This window comes from Erythrolamprus reginae, chromosome 13 (genome assembly GCF_031021105.1).
Source record: "Erythrolamprus reginae isolate rEryReg1 chromosome 13, rEryReg1.hap1, whole genome shotgun sequence".
Classification (NCBI taxonomy): Eukaryota; Metazoa; Chordata; class Lepidosauria; order Squamata; family Dipsadidae; genus Erythrolamprus; species Erythrolamprus reginae.
The window spans coordinates 6,111,603-6,132,749 of record NC_091962.1 but is presented as its reverse complement, the minus strand read 5'-3'; the positions used below and the strand labels follow the sequence as shown (position 1 = coordinate 6,132,749).

Here is a 21,147-nt window from a genome sequence, read left to right as displayed (position 1 = left end):
CTGAGAATAATCAGTTGGTTTTCACCAGCCTCTGCTAATATGACATATCCAATAAACTTATTAACTTTCACAATAAGCTAATAAGGATCGACCAGAATGCTCAACCAGTGGAATAGAAGTGGCCTGCAGAGGTTGTGAGCGCTCCAACATTTGAGACTTTCAAAGACAGATTGGACTGCCATTTGTCCGAAATGGTGTAGGGACTCCTGCTAGAGCAGGGGGTTGGACTAGACCTACAAGATCCTTTCTAATAAAATAATCTAATCTGGTTGTTTGGCGGGCCCCAGGGGAAGAGCCTTCTCTGTGGTGGCCCCAGCCCTCTGGAACCAACTCCCCCGGAGATTAGAACTGCCCCCACCCTCCTTGTCTTTCGTAAACTACTCAATACTTACTTATACCGCCAGGCATGGGGGAGTTGAGACACCTTTCCCCCAGGCTCTTTTATACTTTTATGTTTGGTATGAATGTGGTGTTTGGTTTTTTAAATAATGATTTTAAATAATTTATATGTTTTTTTAATATTAAATTTGTTCCACTACTATATTGTTTTTATTACTGTTGTGAGCCGCCCCGAGTCTTCGGAGAGGGGCGGCATACAAATATAATAAATAAATAAATAATCTAATTATTTGAGGAATCTACCAGCCTCAGTGTTTTGCTTGCTACGAGTATGTTACTTGGAACCCTGCCATCCTGCTTGTACCAACCAATTCTATTAGGGGCGTCCAAACCTGGCGACTTTAAGACTTGTGGACTTCAACTCACAGAATCCATGCTGGCTGGGGAATTCTGGGAACTGAACATCCATGGGTGTTAAAAGAAGCCACTACAACCACTCATTTAGTTACTGTCTAAAGTCAGAACGGTACCCAAAAAAAAGGATCTTATAACTGAACTTTGCAGTTAGGATTACCACAGGGTCCACACAATCACCTGATCCTGATTTGTTTAATGACTGCATGTTTCACTTAACAACTGCTGTGATTTGCTTAGCAACTGTGGCTAAAAAAAAAGGTACAAATAATGCAGTACAACTCACATAACGGTTGTCTTGCTTAGCAACAGAAATTCTGGTCCCAAATACAGTGGTGCCTCTACCTAAGAACGCCTCTACCTACAAACTTTTCTAGATAAGAACCAGGTGTTCAAAGATTTTTTTTGCCTCTTCTCAAGAACCATTTTCCACTTACAAACCCGAGCCTTCGAAACTGTAACTGGAAAAGGCAGGGAGAAGCCTCCGTGGGGCCTGTCTAGGAATCTCCTGGGAGGAAACAGGGCCAGAAAAGGCGGGGAGAAGCCTCCATGGTACCTGTCTAGGAATCTCCTGGGAGGAAACAGGGCTGGAAAAGGTGGGGAGAAGCCTCTGTGGGAATCTCCTGGGAGGAAACAGGGCTGGAAAAGGTGGGGAGAAACCTCTGTGGGAATCCTCTGGGAGGAAACAGGGCCTCCACCCTCCCTGTGGTTTCGCCAGTCGCACATATTATTTGCTTTTACAGTGATTCCTTTGGGAAAAATTGCTTCTTCTTACACATTTTTCTACTTAAGAACCTGGTCACGGAACAAATGAAGTTTGTAAGTAGAGGTACCACAATTTGCGACCACAATAGAGCGCAAAATGTAGGTTGATAAGTGAAACGTTTAAGTGAAATGTGCCCCGTTTTATGACCTTTTTTGCCAGTTGTTAAGCAGATTGCTGCAGTTGGTCAGTTAGTAACCTGGTTGAATGTGGCTTCCCTATTGGTTTTGTTGGTCAGAAGGTCGCAAAAGGGGATCATGTAACCCTGGGACACAGCAACCATCACAAACCAGTTACCTAGCATCTGAATTTTGATCACAGGTTCTTGGGGACCAAAGGTTGTATCTGTGAAAAACGGTCGTTAAGTAACTTTTTCATGATCCGTTGTAACTCTGAACAGTCACCAAATGAACTGTTGTAAGTTGAGGATTATCTGTACTTACCGGTCCTGGCAAGGGAGGTGGGCCTGGCTTGTCTCCATCGTCTCCTCTTAGAACAGGCCTGGTAAGCAGAATTCCCGTCTATTAAAGAAAATTGAACACAAACAAAAATAAAAAATTGGGGGAAATCAATCAACTCTTTGACCTTTCCTTTTTTAAAATTATTTATCCTTTTATTTTATGTGCACAAAAACTTGGGATGACATAACATACAAACATATAATCTTAGGAATCCAACTTCCCATCTTAATTGTAGCCAAGTACAAAATTTATATAATCAGTATAATTTATAATCAGTACAAAATTTCATATACTGTATACCGTTTCCCCCCTATAATAAGACAATTTCCCTTCCCCCTAGGCTTATAGAATTTATCCATGGTATGCTTGCATGTATGAGTGGTTCTTTAAATTGGGGTTTTTTAGATTGTTTTAATATTAGATTTGTTTACATTGTCTTTTTATATTGTTGTTAGCCGCCCCGAGTCTTCGGAGAGGGGCGGCATACAAATCTAATAAATACAAATAAAAATGTCCTGATGATAAGCCCAATAGGCCCCCAAAACAAGCCTCCCCAATACTTTCCGGGGAAAGGGGGGGGACGTGCCGGGAACCTCTCTCGGGCGGGCACTCTTTTAGCTGAGAGCACAAGAGCAAATTTCAAGGCAGAATTAGACAGATGTATGGATGCCAAGTGTATATGGAGCCACCTCCCTTATGAAACCAGGTTGCAACGCCTTGGTCTCTTCAGCCTTGAAAGACGGCGTTTAAGGGATGACTTGATCAAAGTGTATAAAATCAGGCATAGGAAAAGGTGGGTAGAGAAAAATTCTTTTCTCTATCACACAATACTAGGACGAGGGGGCCCTCCCTAAAGCTCATAGGTAGGAAAATGAGGACAAATCAAGGGAAATATTTCTTCACCCAGAAGGTCCTTGGTTGATGGAATTCACTTCCAGAAGAGGCCGTGACAGCTGTCAGCCTGGACAGCTCCAAGGCAGGATTAGACAGATTCAGGGATGCCAAGTGTATCATAGGTGGTTATTGAAACAGATGTCCAAGTGCCGCCTCTATGTTGGTTGAGGCAGGCAGGATTCCCTTGGGTACCATTCGTTGGGGGTCAAGGGAAAGGGAGGGTTCCCCATGGACAATTGGTGGGCCACTGTTTGACACAGAATGCTGGACTCAATGGGCTTTGTCCCCATTCAGCATGGCTCTTCTTATGTTCTTGGGTACGCACACACCCTGCAGGACTAGCTCGGCTCATCTGGGCTCTGCTTACGTTTACTAAATTAAACACTATTAATAAGCTTTCTTAATAGTCGTCAAACAAAAATACAGTTTTTGTTGAACACCGGCTATTAATTCAACCTCATTAACAGCCAGCACGAGTCCATGAAATAATACATCAAGTCTGAGCAAACAGTCTTGGTGACATCAAGAAGCTGACAACGGTTGGCCTCAAGGGGACACAATCTGAAGTTAGTTGGGGGAAAGATCAAAAGCAACATGAGAAAATATTATTTTACTGAAAGAGAAGTAGATCCTTGGAACAAACTTCCAGCAGACGTGGTTGGTAAATCCACAGTCACTGAATTTAAACATGCCTGGGATAAACATAGATCCATTGTAAGATAAAATACAGGAAATAGTATAAGGGCAGACTAGATGGACCCTGAGGTCTTTTTCTGCCGTCAGTCTTCTATGTTTCTATGTTTTCCAACCACACTTGTATTTGAATTTTCTACGTTATTTTCTTAGCGCCTGAAATTCCTGTCTCTTTCTGAGTTGAGTGGATTAGACTAAAATAATCCTGGTTTATGGAATCTAGCTGTGTATGTTGAGATTCCCTGGTGATTTGGCCACAACCTGCCAATTTACAATAAAAAAACAAAGCAACAAAAAGTTACAATTAAAACAAAACAAAATACTATTGCTTTTTTTTCCAGTGTTGAAACCTACTTAGCTTCCCTACCGGTTTGGAAGTGCACGATTTGCGTGTGCGCCATCATCACACACATTTTTTTCACCCTCTGCTCATGCGCAGAAGGCTTTGCACAAAGGGTTAAAAAGAAGAAAATGGTGGCATCTGGGCAGAGCCTTATGCTGCCGCTACCAGTTCTCCAAACCCCCAGCAGCCGCCGCTACCTGTTTGCCCGAACTGGGCCAAACCAGTAGCCTTTCACATGTTTTTTTTTTCTGATCCAAGAAGTAAGATTTTACCTGATGAGTATATGTTTTCAGCCTTTCCAGGAGTTCTTCACGGCTACCTGGAAAGGGAACAAAAAATAAATAAAACAATTCAGAGATGATGCTATAAAGCAGTGATTTTCAACCTTTTTTGAGCTGCGGTATTTTTTACATCTACAAAATCCTGGGGCGCACCACCAACCAAAATGACACAAAATGACACTCCAACACAGTACATATTATACATAATAATATACACCATCAGGATAGACATAACCAGCCGAGGCTTCATCTAGTAGTGGCAACGTTTACCTCCAATCCTGACCAAGATTAGAAATTGGGGCCATGGGGAGGAGTAGAAGCTTCAACTACTCGCCGCGGCCACACAATGACAAGTGCGTGGCAGCCCGAGCGGGGACCTTCCTGGGTGTGGATGAGAGGCGGCTCTGCTATTGGTTCATCGCTAGTGGTCAGGATGAATCCTAGAAGATGATTGGTCAGTGAGCGTTCCCTGTGCCTCCACTCTTCCTGTCGCTGATAGATGGAGGGATTGTGAGGGGAATGTTTATGTTCGGATGGAGGCGGCTAGCGGTGGGCCGGATAAATGGCCTCCGTGGGCTGTATACGGCACATGGGCTGTAGTTTGGGACTCATGTTTAATTTCCCCACGGCACACCTGACCATGTCTCACGGCACACTAGTGTGCCGCGGCACAATGGTTGAAAAACACTGCTATAAAGCAAGAAGGGAGATTAATCTTCGCCAATCATTCTCCAATCATTAATCTTCTCCAATTATTCTCCATACAAAATAGTGGGAATTTGAATGGAATAATAGAATAGAATAGAAATAGAATAGAATAATAGAATAGAAATAGAATAGAATAGAATAATAGAACAGAAATGAAATGAAATGAAATAGAAAAGAAATAGAATAGGATAATAGAATAGATAGAGGATAGACTGTTACCCAAACAGCAGATCAAGGAATCCAGAGCATGATACCATGGTCTTTTGAGACTGAAGAATGCCAATGCAATAGAATGGAAATAGAATAGAAATGAAATAAAATAAATTAGAATTAAATAGAATAGAATAAAATAGAACAAAACAGAATAAAATAGAACATAGAGTAGAATAGGAATAGAATTAGAATATAGAATAAAACAGAATAGAATACAGAATAGAAATAGAAACAGGGATAGAATAGAATAGAAAATATAAAGTAGGGAAAGGACCTTGGAAGTCTTCTACCTATGTCAGACAAGTGACTGTCCAGTCTTTTCTTAAAAACCTCCAGTGACAGACAACAGTTTGCTTAGTGACCATTTGGAGTTAACAATATCACTGGGGAAAAACTGCTGGGGTTTTTTTGTGTGTCACTGGATGAGAGGTTTTTTTCACAGTTATAACCCTCACAGCATTCCCCACGATCACTCCGATCCCCATGCAGAGGCTTCGCCACTGGCTCATTTAATGCGATCAGATGCAACAAGAGCATCTACCAGAATCCTAACATTCTCCAAAGTACCTGAGGATAGAAAAAGAAGCAATGGATGGAAACCAAACAAGGAGAGAAGTAATTTAGAACTAAGGAGAAATTTCCTGATCAGTGGAACAGCTTGCCTCCAGAAGTTGTGAATGCTCCAACACTGGACGTTTTTAAGAAGATGTTGGATAACCATCTGTCTGAAGTAGTGTAAGGTTTCCTGCCTAAGCAGGGGTGGGCTAGAAGACCTCCAAAGTCCCTTCCATCATCATTATTATTATAGATCCTTTTGGAAAGGATTCCCCAAAACAGGTGGATTTTTTCAAAATAAATCACCAAACATTGTTTAAACCTCTGGCAGGTGCTGTGACCAAATTTAAGGATGGCCAGTGCTTCGGTCTCAAGCTCTTGCACTGAGTAAGGAAGGGGTGGACTAGATGTCCTCGAGGAACCCCTCTAAATGCTTCGCTGAACTGTTTTTTGGGGGGAGGGAGGAAGTGCACCAGCATGTCTTTCGTCCCCCATCCTAATGTTTCTCTCTTACTAGTATCATGTGTATAATACTAGTATATATGCATGATACTAGTAGTATATAATATATACTACTAACAATATAAACACTATAATGTATTTATTTATTAGATTTGTATGCTGCCCTGAGGACTCAGGGCAACTAACAGCATATAATATAACAATACAGTACAATGGCAAATCTAATTAAATTTAAAATTACAATCTAAAAATCCAATATTTAGAAAACAATCATGCCAGTTCAATCATACAACATATGTATATCTTTGTATACCTCCAGTACGTAATTGACATAACAAATCAATAAAATAAAATAAATAAAAAATAAATAAAATAAAATCAATAAAATAAAAATAAATGAAAAGGTTGGCTTTTCTCCCGAAGGCGCCTTTTTGGAAACTAGCCTCACTCGGCTGTCTTAACACGTGTCATGCTTAACACGTGTTCACACGACCTACAGAACGACGAGCGGCCCAACCTCAAACCTAACCGGCCCTCTGTCTGTGCTTGGAAGAAACTAGCAGCTGGGCCAGGCCCCGGCCTTTCAAAATCCGCTGTCCCAGATCACCGCGGCCTCCCTCACCCTGAGTCGGGGCCCCGATCTCGGCCAGCTTGGCCTGTAGCTCGTTGGGCGACCAGGCCCCGTATCCTGGCAACGGCAGCTCCCCCGCCTTGGGAGCCTCCGAGTGTCCATCGGACGCCATCTTCTCTCCTCGCTCGAATCCGCGGCGGGAGACCCCCGCGCGGCCACCGTAGTCGCGTCGCCAAGCGCCTTTACGCGTCCAATCAGCCTTTTTTCCCCTTCCCTTCAGCCAATGAGGGCGCCGACTCGATTTTTTTTTTAGGGGGGCATAAAAGCCAATCCAGGACTAGAACCGGGGGCGGGATCAAACGGAATTAAAGGAAACGCAGAGCCTTCTGGGAGTTGTGGTCTTTTGCGGACTTATTTGAATCGCCTGCGCTGATTTTTAGTTTAAAAATCCAGCTGTGGGATGTTTGGCTTCTTTAAAAATTATAACAAAATTATAATAAAATATTTAAAAAATATATTTATCTTTATGTTTATTGCTATAGACGGCTGCATCCAGCTTCTGAAAGGAAATATACCTGTAGAAAATAAATATTAAATATTTTTTAATATTTTATTAATTAATTTATTGATTGATTGATATGCTGCCCCTCTCCGAGGACTCAGGGTGGCTTACAACATATAAAAAAGAAAACAATACAATATAGTAGCCTAAATCCAATTATTTTAAAACTAAATACTGTACTAATCTACATTGCTCAAAAAAATAAAGGGAACACTTAAACTTATAACTCCAAGTAAATCAAACTTCTGTGAAATCAAACTGTCCACTTAGGAAGCGACACTGATTGACAATCAATTCCACAGGCTGTTTGTGCAAATGGAACAGTGGTGCAAATGAAATATTCAATGAGAATATTTCATTCATTCAGATCTAGGGTGTGTTATTAGAGTGTTCCCTGTATTTTTTTGAGCAGAATATAATCCCCAATTTGTACAACCTGCATTGTACAAATACAGTTTAGAACAGTTCATTTAGTGACTGTTTGAAGTTACAATGACACTGGAAAAAAAGTGACTTAGGACCATTTTTCACACTTAACGACCGTTGATACAATCAAAATTCGGATCCTTGGCAACTATTCCTATTTATGATGGTCACAGTGCCTTAAGATCATGTGATCCCCCTTTTGCGACCGTCCAGCAAGCCAAGTCAATGGGAAAGCTGGATTCACAGAATGACTTATGTTATTAACTTTATAACTGCAGTGATTCACTTTTAAACAACACTGGAAAGGAAAAGTCTTTAAAATGTGGGCAAAAGTCACTTAAAACATATTTTTATTGAGTACAAAACATTAACAAAACATTTAAAACATCAAAAACAAAGACAAACATACAAAACAAAAACGATACGTTGAATCTTTATAATCTTTTTTTTTGTAGATTATGTTGATGTCATATTTCCTTCACTATATTGACAAGTTAAACTGTATTCCTTCTACAGTTTTCAATTCTCAGTATATATAATTATTATTGGTATCGCCTGTCAGCATAAATCTAACTTATATACGTTATATACTGCTCAAAAAAATAAAGGGAACACTTAAACAACAGAATATAACTCCAAGTAAAACTTCTGTGAAATCAAACTGTCCACTTAGGAAGCAACACTGATTGACAATCAATTTCATATGTTGTCAGCACATTCAACTTTGTACATAATAAAGCAGGGGTCGACAAAGTTGTTCAGAATCTAGGAGCCAGCCAAAAAATTTAGGAGCCAGAATTTTTTTTAAGCAAACTTGGTTTTTAATTTAACAAAAAAAACATTACAAACGTTATAAACAACATTTTACTTTTAAAGATAATAAATATTATATTTTGATATTTTAGATTTTAGGCAACATTCTAGTGTTTTTCACTTTGCGTTTTGTGGCCATGAACATGCCTTGTGATTTTAGAGCTGAAGTACCAGTGGTCCACAGCCTTGGCAGGATCAAACGCCTTCACAGATGGCCCATTCATGGTGATCATAAACAAGTCACTTAAACTTTCTTCTTGCATCCTTGATCTGAATTTATTTTTGACCATGTTCATCAAACTAAATCCTCTTTCACAACATGAGGTTGAGACAGGGAGCACCGCTACAATCGACAACAGGTTTCCCAGAACTGGAAATCTCTCGGTGTTGGAGAGTGCCAAATCCAGAAGCTCACACAGTTTCTTTCCTTTTCCAAGGACCTTAAACTCATACCACTCATTGAGGAGTGAGTGAATGCATTGGTCATCACTTTCAGGTGGAGATAGCTGTTTACGAAAATGATGAGCCAATGCAGTAATCTCAACCACACCGTAGTCCGGTGTGGTTGAGATTACTGGCCCGAAGGGAAGGAGCGGTTCGGGTTCCCCGCGCGGCGGAAGGAGAGGCGCCAGAAGACTGACGGGTTTCCCGGCAGGCCAGTCCGGCCGGCCACCCATGCGAGCGCTTTTCGGCGACTGTTCCGGCCCGGGAGGTCCCACAGGACGCACGCCTTCGCCGGGGTTCAGTTGCATCAGGGGGGGAGGCTTGGGCAGCGAGAAGGGCAACGGCTGAGGGGAGGCCGCGGCAGCTGCCGAGTCTCCACCTGACATCGCTTTCACCCCCTCCCCCCCGGCGCAGGCCTGGCTCCGCCGAGCCGGCTCTGCTGTACTCCCGTCGGGATCCGAGGGGAGACCGTTAGTCAGAAACCGAAACAGAGAAGAAGGAAAGGGAGACCGGGCCGGGGACGCGGGTGAGGGGGGGAGGGGGGAGGAGGGGTTACTGGTCGGAAGTCACCGCGCACGCGGCCGGAGGAGGAATGAACAAAACCTCACACCGGGAGGGGAGGGGCTTCCGCTTCTCTCCGAAGGCGGGTGAGCGGCCAAGATCGGAGCGTCTGTGTGCGGTGGGGGGGAGTGAAGGGGTTCGAGTAGGAGGCGGAATGGAGGCAAGGGGGGGAGGGAGAGACGCACGCAAGCGCAGGGGACGCTGGGAAAGCAGCTCGCTCCGAGGTTGATGGGCGGAGCTACGGAAGCCAAGATGTACCATTTCTGGGCGTAAACACAAGGCGGGAAAAATATACTGTATACCAGTGATTTTCAACCTTTTTTGAGCCGCGGCACATTTTTTACATTTACAAAATCCTGGGGCACACCACCAACCAAAATGACACAAATCTAATAAATAAATAAATAAATAAATAAATAAATAAATAAATAAATAAATAAATACATACATACATACATACATACATACATACATACATACATACATACATAAATAAATAACCCCCTCATATATACAATCCCATGTAACATCCCCTTATAAATACAGTCAATCATCAATCATCCCTCCTGAAATTTATACCACTGTCTCATTTCTGGGTACTTCTCCTGTCTTTCCCCCTTTTCTCTCTCATGTTTCTCATTTCTCTCTCTTCCTCCCTTTTTCCCTCATTCCTTCTCCCTCTCACTTCTCCTCTTTTTCCATCCCTGTCTCTCTCCCCCCCTTATGTGTGTGTATGTATACACACTCCAACCATTTCCAAAACCAGTTGAGGGCTGGGTTTTTTTTCTCTTTTATCCTTTTCAAAAACAGGTGTGGGCTGGGGGGGGGGTTTCTTATTATTTGGATGCTTTTTACCATATGCTTCAAGAATCACCTCTCTCTCTTTTGTTTCACTCTCCTCTCATTCTCTGCCTCAATCATTTTCTCATTTCTCCTTTTTTCTCCCCTTTTTGTTCTCATTTCTCTCACTCTCCTTTCCTCTCCCTATCTGTCTTGCTTTCTCTCTCTCTTGCTATCTTTTTCTCTCTCTTGTTCTCTTATTTTCTCTCTCTCTCTCTTGTTCTTTCTCTCTCTCATGCTTTCTCTCTCTTGTTCTTTCTCTCTCTGTTGCTCTCTCTCTCTTATTTTCTCTCTCTCTCTTTCCTTTCTCTCATTCCCTCTTTCTCTCTATCCTTTCTATCTCTCACTCTTTCCTTCTCTCCCTCCCTTTCTCTCTCTTTCCATTCCCTCTTTCTCTCTATCCTTTCTATCTCTCACTCTTTCCTTCTCCCCCTCTCTTTCTCTCTCTTTCCTTTCTCTCATTCCCTTTCTCTCTCTCCTTTCTATCTCTCACTTTTTCTTTCTCTCCCTCCCTTTCTCTCTCTTTCCTTTCTCTCATTCCATCTTTGTCTCCTGGGGCTGACTGCGCCTGCCCTGTACCCCCCACCGCGGAGGGAAAGCATTTGGCATCGGCACCGCCAACCCCCCCCCCCCTCCACAAGCAGCAAAAGCCTCTGCGACTGAGCCGGAAGGCAAACGGCGCACCCCGCCGCTTAGGCTTTTGCTGCTCCTGGGGGGGGGAGGATTTTCTCCTCCCCGCCCCCCCCCCCCGGCAGCCAAACGTCGCTGGTGCAGGAAAGCAGCGTGTTAAAAGGCGCGCTGCTTTCACGGAAAACAAACCCGGCTTTCCTGGCAACGGAGGATGACAAGCAGGACGAAGCGGGGTGGAGCAACGCGAGGCTCAAGCAGGCAGCTTCCGCGCGTTTCTTTCAGCGGAAGAGGAGGAGAGGGAGCGGATCGGGCGGGCGGGGGCAGCGCCTTCTACTGCCGGCGCCTCCCCGCCCCCCCCCCAGGCAGGCAGGGGAATGGGGACTGCGCGCCCATGGAAAAGGGCACGCAGGGGGGGTATTTTGGGGTGCGCGAGTAGCGGCGGCGGCGGCGGGCAATAGCCGGGGGGCGGCTTCTGCAAGTGGGAGCTCCAGGGCTGAAGCCTCAGCCCTGGAGCTCCCACTTGCAGGAGCCACCTCGCGGCACCGGTTGAAAAACACTGCTGTATACATACAGTACAGCAGGCAACATTTTCTAGGCGCCAGACAACATTTTCTAGGCGCCACTGGCGACCAGGCGCCTGGGTTTGTCGATCCCAGCGTTACAACAGGGTCCTGATGTCCAGTCAATTTCACAAGCTTCTTGCTGGCACACCCCCCCAAGGTTTCAATAGTCCAAGGCACAAACCAGGATTGTAGCCACCAAAGTTCACAGACAGGTCTCACGAATCTCCAAGATAAAACTCCACAAGCCAGGAAGGGTGGGGCCGCCTTTTATCCTTTCCCAAGCACCACACCCAAACCCAGCTGTGACCTCTAATGCTGGAAATACCTAGCCAATTGAGTTCGTCTCTGATTAGCTCTCCTGTGTCGCATATCTATGATGTCATGAGCATCTTCCCCCAGGGAATCCAGGCTGCTTGCTGGGGAGAGCTCCCCCTGGTGGAACTCTGGCTGTCCTTCTTCTTCAGCCTGGGATTCCGCTTCCTCGTCAGTCTGCACCTCCTGGTCCTCAGCCTCTCCCTCTGAGCTGGAAGCCGACAGCAAATCAGCCATTCCCGGAGGGGTCCCAGGCTGAACCACAACAGAATAGAATATAGAATAGGAATAGAATAGAATATAGAATAGAATATATGGAATGGAATAATCCTCACTGTCATGAATTTTTTTTCTCCTTAGTTCTAATTGCTTCTCTCCTTGTTTAGTTTCCACCCATTGCTTCTTGTTCTACCATCAGGTGCTTTGGAGAATAACTTGACTCCTTCTTCTTTGGGGCCACCCCTGAGATATTGGAAGGCTGCTATCCTATCTCCCCTGGACCTTCTTTTCATTAAACTAGACATAAACCCAGTTCCTGCAACCGTTCTTCATATGTTTTAGTCTCTAATCCCCTAATCATATTTGACATAGAAACATAGAAACACAGAAGATTGACAGCAGAAAAAGACCTCATGGTCCATCTAGTCTGCCCTTATACTATTTCCTGTATTTTATCTTACAATGGATATATGTTTATCCCAGGCATGTTTAAATTCAGTTACTGTGGATTTACCATCCACGTCTGCTGGAGGTTTGTTCCAAGGATCTACTACTCTTTCAGTAAAATAATATTTTCTCATGTTGCTTTTGATCTTTCCCCCAACTAACTTCAGATTGTGTCCCCTTGTTCTTGTGTTCATTTTCCTATTAAAAACACTTCCCTCCTGAACCTTATTTAACCCTTTAACATATTTAAATGTTTCGATCATGTCCCACCTTTCCCTTCTGTCCTCCAGACTCTACAGATTGAGTTCATGAAGTCTTTCCTGATATGTTTTATGCTTAAGACCTTCCACCATTTTTTAGCCCATTTTTGGACCCGTTCAATTTTGTCAATATCTTTTTGTAGGTGAGGTCTCCACAACCGAACACAGTACTCCAAATGTGGTCTCACCAGGGCTCTATATAAGGGGATCACAATTGACAATTTTCTCTGCACTCTTTTCAAAGTCTCAGCATCTTTGTACAATATTTAGCAATTTAGCCACATTTGATAAAAGTCGTGTTCCAAGAATTTTTTCAGCCCAAATTAAACCATCCAGGTTAGTTCCAGAATCAATTGAATTGGAAAGGCAAGGAAATGTCACGGCTTTCTATCTGATATTCTACTTTTCTTTTCAATTTATTTTCCTTTACGTCTTTAACCAGTGGAACAACTCACCACCAGAAGTTGTGGGTGCTTCATCACTGGAGATTTTTAAGAAGAGACTGGACAATCACTTGTCTGAAATGGTCAAAGTTCTCCTACTTGAGCAGAGGGCTAGACTAGAAGACCTCTAAGTTCCCCCTTCCAGCTCTATTCTATTTATTTATACCCTGATTTTATTCATATATTTTTTTGCCTAGGGTTCTTTTATATCATTATTCTCCCTTTACTCCCCAAATTGTACATCCTGTGCTTAATGGATGGATCAAAAGATACCTGGTGCCTTAAAACCTGAGCCAATTGATTTTTTGACTTTAGACGGTTTCAAAGAATTTGACCAGATTCTTAAAATAACAAAAAGGAAATGGTTAGAAGCGGAAGGAGTTCACTGTTTGGGGCTGATGTTGAGGGGTTTTTTTAGACAAAAAGGATTTGTTTGGGGTTTTTTTGCTTTCACACATTTCTGAGCAGTATTCCTAAGCCGCTCCAATTCTGAGGAGGGGTGGCATACAAATCTAATAAATAATTTTAATTATAATTAATTATAATAAATACTAATAATAATTATAATTATTATTTGTAGAAAAATGGAAAAAGCAGCTATTTGGGGGGGAAATAATATCCCTAGATTATTACTAAATAATCTAGATTACTAAAAAAACAGAAAGAGATTAATTCTCCCAATGTCTAATACTCCTGCCCAGCAACAAAGCCAAAAAGAAACCCTGTAAGAAAATGTAAATAAATAAAAATTAATAATTAGAAGCCGTGGTTTAATGAAATCCATGGTCCCACTCCCTGTTTGGGTCTTAATGGCAACTTTGGACAAAGGCAAATATCTCACGTGTTATTTATTTATTCATTCATCCATTTGTCCAATACACAAATACATAGGAAGAAAAATAGACATGTAGTAATATATATAAGGGTAAAGTGAACTTAGAGGAGAGGATATATAAAAGAAAGAAAATATATAAGACAATTAGACAGGGGACGAAAGGCACACCAGTGCACTTATGTACGCCCCTTACTGGCCTCTTAGGAACCTGGAGAGGTCAATCGTGGAGAGTCTAAGGGAGAAATGTTGGGGGCTAGGGGTTGACACAAGTGAGTCTGGCAATGAGTTCCACGCTTCGATAACTCGATTGTTGAAATCATATTTTTTACCGTCAAGTTTGGAGCGGTTCGTATTAAGTTTGAATCTGTTGCGTGCTCTTGTGTTGCTGCGGTTGAAGCATTCTCTTTTTAAAAAAAAATAGAGCATATCTTGAAATAGGTCGGCTGGGACTTCTGGGACTTGAAGTCCACCCATCTTAAAGCATGCTGGCTGGGAATTCACCCCTTAAGGTCGGCTACCACAGCATCCATCACCTCCGGCTCCATTGTCGCTTCTTTTTCGCGCCATTACAGGAAAAATTCCCTCAAGAAAAAAAAAAGGGTCGCAGCGCGCGCGTCCATTCAACTATTTACGGCCCCGCCCCGCGTTCTACCAATCAAAGAAGTGGGCGGCCGCCACCGCGTCCAATCCGGCTTCATGTTGGGTGGGCGCCTGCGGATTGGGCGCGGCGGCCGAGGCTCGGGGAGAGAGCTTTAGTTCCTAGAGCGGCCAAATCTGTGCCGAATGGGAAATTCGGGGAGTAAGAGAGCTTTGTTCCTAGAACGGCCAAATCAATTGTCAATAAAGGAGGAAAAAAGTATGACGGACCGTCTTCTATCGACGATTAAAAGCACAAAACCTTTTTGCAGCGTCCTTGCCCATAAAAACTATGAAAATAGAAAATAATCCCTATGATTCACACATTTGTATGTATAATTCATATTTAATGCCCTCAAATAAGAGGCTGCTGAGCCCACAGCACGAACGAGGGCAGAGCCAGAGCCTCAGAAGGGACCCAAGTTAATTTCTTGGGCTGTAAAGCAAAGGGGGGATTTGCAAGGTTTGTCTAATGCAGCCACACCATAAAATCAAAGGACATATGGTGGTGTTTCTTCCCTGGTCTACCTCGCAGGATGGACACGCAGCTGGCTTTTTAATAGGCTGGTTGTGAATGAGACACAACAGTCTCATTCTAGTGAGGTAGCAGGGTTATTAAGCCAATACCATTTCCCCCTTTTAAACTGGTGTGTGTTAGGGTTTTTGTTTTTGGCACACATTTGAAAAAGAATACTTTTAAATTGTAAGCTGCCCAAAACTGTTTGGAGTTGGGTGGCCCCTAAATTTAATATAAAGGATAAGAGAAAGGAATCCAGGGTGTTTATGAAGGGCAGCTGGTGAAACCTTTCATAATGTGAGCATCAGTTATCAAATCCGTGCAAACATGCGGTGGAATTTAGCTACGTTGGAACTGCTGCAATGGTCCTAAGTGTGAAAAATGATGATTGTGAATGGAGAACTAGCTGTACAGCAGAGAGCATTACAACCTGCATTGAAGTGATAAAAGCTAGTCTCATGGGCCCCCCAGTGGCAAATCCCAGGGCATCACATGAATATTTCTAATAAAACATTATTTTTTTGAAATACCCACCAGAACCACCAACAAAATGAAAACACAAGAAGAAAATCATGAACACGGGTTTTGTTACAGAAGATCTTGAAGGACAGAAGTGTGTTTTTCACAGAGGGTTTTTAAAAATGTGTTTACATAAATTGAGGATTTACATAAAATACATCTGAGGATTTACATAAAATACATCTGAACCGCGGGAAGAAGAGGATCTCGTTGTCTTGGTCTCGGGAAGCCGTTGAGAAGAGGGAGATGTTGCAGGTGAAGACGGTGAAGAAGTGGAGACGACGCGTCAGCTGTCACAAGTCTTGACGTAGGTTGGGCTTCAGCAGAACGTAGGAGTCGGCAGAAGTCTTCAGGCTTTTCCTTCCAAATCTGAGGAAGAAAGAAGGGAGTGAGACCACGATAGGGTGGACTTTCAGCCCACGTCCAAACACACCTTGTGTGAATCCCGGGTTGACTCCAGGTGGATTCACGCAAGGTGGAAGTTCTACCATGGAAGGAAGACTTACCAGCGTTGGTCAAGATCCCTGGAAGGCTGGAGACCACAAGGACTGTACAAAGCCACCAGTGGTCCTTCTCCAGGAGGCCACCCAGCATACCCACCAGTTTCTGAAGTGCTTGAAGAGCAACCAGAAGGGTCTTTTCTCTAAGCTTGAGTTTGAGAGATGTTCTCTGCCTCCCGAGGCCCAGGTCAAATGGGGACGTTGCAGGAACCTTCCCCTGGAATGGGAAGAGGATGGAGGTTTTACCTGCTGCTGCCACGCTCACCAGTCCACGCCCAGAGAACCGGTAGTAAAAAATGTTTGAAACTCACCATTGATCCGACTTCAGATTTTCCTTGTGCTTCAGACCTCGGAAGGTTCTCATGGTGGAGATTGGAGGCAAAGACACTTTGAATGGGGACTAAATGACTAAATAATTTTTGCACTCGCTACAGCCCTGCGCCCCCATCGCAGGGCTGACCGAGCTTGGGCATTCATTCTGGTCTTCTGTCAGCAGTCCATTCCTGGCCCCTGGGCTCCACCATCCTCCCACCTCCCAGCCAGCTGCATGGTCACAGCCAATAACCAGGGAGAGTTAATAATGGCCCATTTGAAGGCCAGCAAAACTAAATGCCAGCCAATACCTGCACCGAGGGATGGTTCTCTGCCTTCTCAATGGATGGTAGAGGCCTCGGACACCAGAGAGGCAGGGGACAGAGCGTCAGGGTCTGGAAAGGCCCACGTGGGGGGTCCGGCACACACGCTTCTCCCTTCACTGCCATGCACTTTGCATGAACCCCGAAATGCCACCAGCCCATGGCAGGAGACCTTGAGGGTGGGGGCAAGGTGGCCTACATCATGAGAAGTGGAGTTCAGGGCTAAATGCAAAGGACAGGGCAGCCATGGCAGAAGCATGATGCCAGACCAACACCGGTGAGGTTTTCCAGATCCCCGCGCTCTGTATCCCGCCTCTCCGGTGTCCAAGGCCACAGCCATCCACTGAGAAGGCAGAGGGCCAATCCCAGGGCACAGGGATTGACTGGCGTTCAATTCTCCTGCTCTACCAAATTAGCCAGAAGAAAGTCTCGCTGGGTGAATTGGCTGTGATCACGTAGCAGAGAGGAAGGACAGCTAACCATTGCCAGGCTGCAAGTGCTGGCACAGAACCACAGAATGAGAAAGAAGGCCCAGGACACCTCAGGCTATGGTGGCCATGAAAATGTAGCTGCAATCAATTGTCCTTGTGCACCATTGGGGTTTTCTGTCTGGTTCTAAGAACCATCGCCATGGCCAAATTACGCCAGGCAAACACCCTCTAAAATCTATAATCCTCCAACAGCCACGTCTAGAATTAAAATGGACTATTGGGGATTTTGTTCTGGTTCTAAGAACCATCGCCATGGCCAAATTATGCCAGGCAAAAACCCTATAAAATCTATAATTCTCCAAACAGCCTCACCTATCATTAAAATGGGCCATTGAGGAATTTGTTCTGGTTCTAAGAACCAGAGCCATGGGCAAATTATGCCAGGCAAAAGCCCTATAAAATCTATAATACTCCAACAGCCACCTCTAGCATTAAAATGGGCTATTGGGGATTTTGTTCTGGTTCTAAGAACCATCGCCATGGCCAAATTATGCCAGGCAAAAACGAACACCCAACAACGAACTGCCCCGCGGAGTTTCCCAACGCTGTGCAGTGATGCCTGAGTTGCCAGGCAGGAGGACTGCCGCGGTCGGAGTGCCGGGTCTGTGGAACAGTGGGGGAGCGACTAAGGTGGGCGAGAGGGGCAAAGAAAGCCCCCTTTACCTGCAGGCAAGTCAAAGGGGGGATTTACTGTCTCTCTCTCCCTGTCTCTCACGCACACATAGACACACACTCAGGGCCACACAAGGGTTCTCTTCCCTCCCGCCTCCTTCCAAGAGTCTCCAACTTCGCAGCCACCGCTGCTCCTTGCCTCTCCTGCCCCGGGAGTGGAGCCAGGCACCGTTTCTCCCCGCCCGCTGGTTGCAACCGGTGGTGTCCGATCCACCCCTCCCAAGAGCGGCTTCCCTGCCACAGTGCCCGCCCGCCTGCCTTGCAGAGTCTGCGGTGGGGAGGTGCCAGGAGAGGGTCTCCCTGTAGCCGCTCTCTCTTCTCGGTGGGGGTGCCGCAGTCTCTGCAGCTGCAGCCTCCACGTGGCCTGGGAAGGAGGAGGCACAGGGGGCCCCTGCCCGCCATCCCCGCAGCCCCCCTGGGAGGAAGCCCATCCAGGAACTTGGCAGGCTGTTGTACTCTGACCGGCTTCACAGAGAAGAAAAGAGAGGAAGGATGGAAGAGAGAGAGAGAGAGAAAGAAAGGGAGGGAGAGGGAGAAAGAGAGAGAAAGGGAGGGAGAGAGAGAAGGGGAGGGAGGAAGAGAGAGAGAGAAAGGGAGGGAGAGAAAGAAAGGGAGGAAGGAAGGAAGAGAGAAAGAGAGAAAAAGGCTGTTGCCTGTCTCATTCAATCCCTGGAGACTCACACTAAGCTTCTCTGGGGTTCCACTGGGTGACCCTTTCGGCCCCTGAGAGAGCAGTGAGGGCGAATCACCCGAAGGACACAGCTGCCAGCCTCCTCCAGTCCCTGAGGACCCCCTCACGGTGGACCCCCTCCCTCCCCCCTTCTCTTTCTTGGAAAGAATGCCAGAAGCAAAAAACAACCAAACACCTCCTCACCAGCAATCAACACCTCTATGCGCATAGATTCACTCCCAAGGTTAGTATCAGACACACAGACCAAGAGTGAACCACGTCCGAATCAACAAGCAGTCCAACTCCTCTCCAGACCATTTTCAACCACACTGACACTGCAAGCCACTTGAACACAAGGTGAGAATAAACCCAACTCTCTCCTCGCACTGAATAGTCCCTAATAAAAACATCTGCAAAGGAAACTACCAAGCTCAGAGAACACTAAGGAAACAGGTCTGAGAGGTCCCAGCATTCTTTCCAAGAAAGAGAAGGGGGGAGGGAGGGGGTCCACAGTGAGGGGGTCCTCAGGCACTGGAGGAGGCTGGCAGCTGTGTCCTTCGCGTGATTCGCCCTCACTGCTCTCTCAGGGGCTGAAAGGGTCACCCAGTGGAGCCCCAGAGAAGCTGTGCAGGGCGAGTCTCCAGGGATTGAATGAGACAAGCAACGGCCGTCTTCTCTCTTTCTTCCTCCCTGTCTTTCTCTCTCTTTCTTCCTCTTTTCTCTCTCTTTCCCCCTTCTTTCCTCCCTCTCTTTATCTTTCTTTCTCTCTCTCTCCCTACCTACCTCACTCCCTCTCTTTCTTTCCTTCTCTCTCCCTCCCTTTCTCCCTCTCTCTTCCTCCCTCCCTCTTTCCCTTTCTCTCTCTCTCTTCTCCTCCAAATTATGCCAGTCAAAACCCCTATAAAATCTATAATCCTCCAAACAGCCTCACCTATCATTAAAATGGGCCATTGAGGAATTTGTTCTGGTTCTAAGAACCATCGCCATGGCCAAATTATGCCAGGCAAAAACCCTATAAAATCTATAATTCTCCAAACAGCCTCACCTATCATTAAAATGGGCCATTGAGGAATTTGTTCTGGTTCTAAGAACCATCGCCATGGCCAAATTATGCCAGGCAAAAACCCTATAAAATCTATAATTCTCCAAACAGCCTCACCTATCATTAAAATGGGCCATTGAGGAATTTGTTCTGGTTCTAAGAACCATCGCCATGGCCAAATTATGCCAGGCAAAAACCCTATAAAATCTATAATTCTCCAAACAGCCTCACCTATCATTAAAATGGGCCATTGAGGAATTTGTTCTGGTTCTAAGAACCATCGCCACGGCCAAATTATGCCAGGCAAAAACCCTATAAAATCTATAATTCTCCAAACAGCCTCACCTATCATTAAAATGGGCCATTGAGGAATTTGTTCTGGTTCTAAGAACCAGCGCCATGGCCAAATTACGCCAGGCAAAAACCCTATAAAATCTATAATTCTCCCAACAGCCTCACCTATCATTAAAATGGGCCGTTGGAGATTTTGTTCTGGTTCTAAGCTGTGCAGGGTGAGTCTCCAGGGATTGAATGAGACAGGCAACGGCCTTTTTCTCTCTTTCTCTCTTCCTCCCTTCCTCTCTCTTTCTCTCTCTTCCTTCCTCTTTCTCCCTTCCTTCTTCCCTCCCTCTTGCTTTTTTTCTTTCCCCCTCTCGCTTCCAACCTCCCTTTCTCTCTCCCTCCCTTTCTCTCTCTCTTCCTCCCTCCCTTTCTCTCTCTCCCTCCCTTTCTCTCTCTCCCTTTCTCTCCCTCCCTTTCTTTCTCTCTTTCTCCCTCTTCGTTCCTTCCTCTCTTTTCTTCTCTGTGAAGCCAGTCAGAGTACAACAGCCAGCCGAGTGCCTGGATGGGCTTCCTCCCAAGGGGGCTGCGGGGATGGCTGGCAGGGGCTCTCTGTGCCTCTTCCTTCCCGGGCCACGTTGGGGCTGTGGCTCCAGAGGCAGTGGCGCCCCCACCGAGGAGAGAGAATGGCTACAGGGGGAGCCTCTCTTGGCACTTCCCCACCACAGATTCTGCAAGGCGGGTGGGTGGGCGCTGAGGCGGGGAAGCCGGTCTTGGGAGGGGTGGATCGGAGACCACCGGTTGCAACCGGCGGGCGGGGAGAAACGGCGCCTGGCTCCACTCCCGGGGCAGGAGAGGCGAGGAGCAGCAGCGGCTGCGAAGTTGGAGACTCTTGGAAGGAGGCGGGAGGGAAGAGAACCCTTGTGTGGCCCTGAGTGTGTGTCTACATGCGTGTGAGAGAGGGGGAGAGAGAGAGAGTAAATCCCTCTTTTTAGTTGCCTGCAGGTAAAGGGGGCTTCCTTCGTCCCTCTCGCCCACCTTGGTCACTTCCCCGTTCTTCCGCAGACCCTGCACTCCAACCGCGGCGGTCCTCCTGCCTGGCAGCTCAGGCATCACTGCGCAGCGTTGGGAAAC

General features: G+C 45.5%; 1 protein-coding gene across 1 annotated transcript in view; it reads right to left on the bottom strand.

Annotated features, from left to right (window-relative positions):
- The window catches only part of SF3B2 (splicing factor 3b subunit 2), a 41,687-nt gene extending 34,711 nt beyond the window's left edge, over positions 1 to 6,976 (bottom strand). Inside the window, exons 1-3 of the mRNA XM_070766008.1 lie at positions 6,749 to 6,976; positions 4,180 to 4,226; positions 1,960 to 2,037 (exon numbers count right to left, since the gene is read on the bottom strand). Coding sequence (XP_070622109.1) covers positions 1,960 to 2,037; positions 4,180 to 4,226; positions 6,749 to 6,869 — 246 coding nt within the window. The 5' untranslated portion in view covers positions 6,870 to 6,976. The remainder of the gene's footprint in view (positions 1 to 1,959; positions 2,038 to 4,179; positions 4,227 to 6,748) is intronic.
- Positions 6,977 to 21,147: the final 14,171 nt, after the last annotated feature.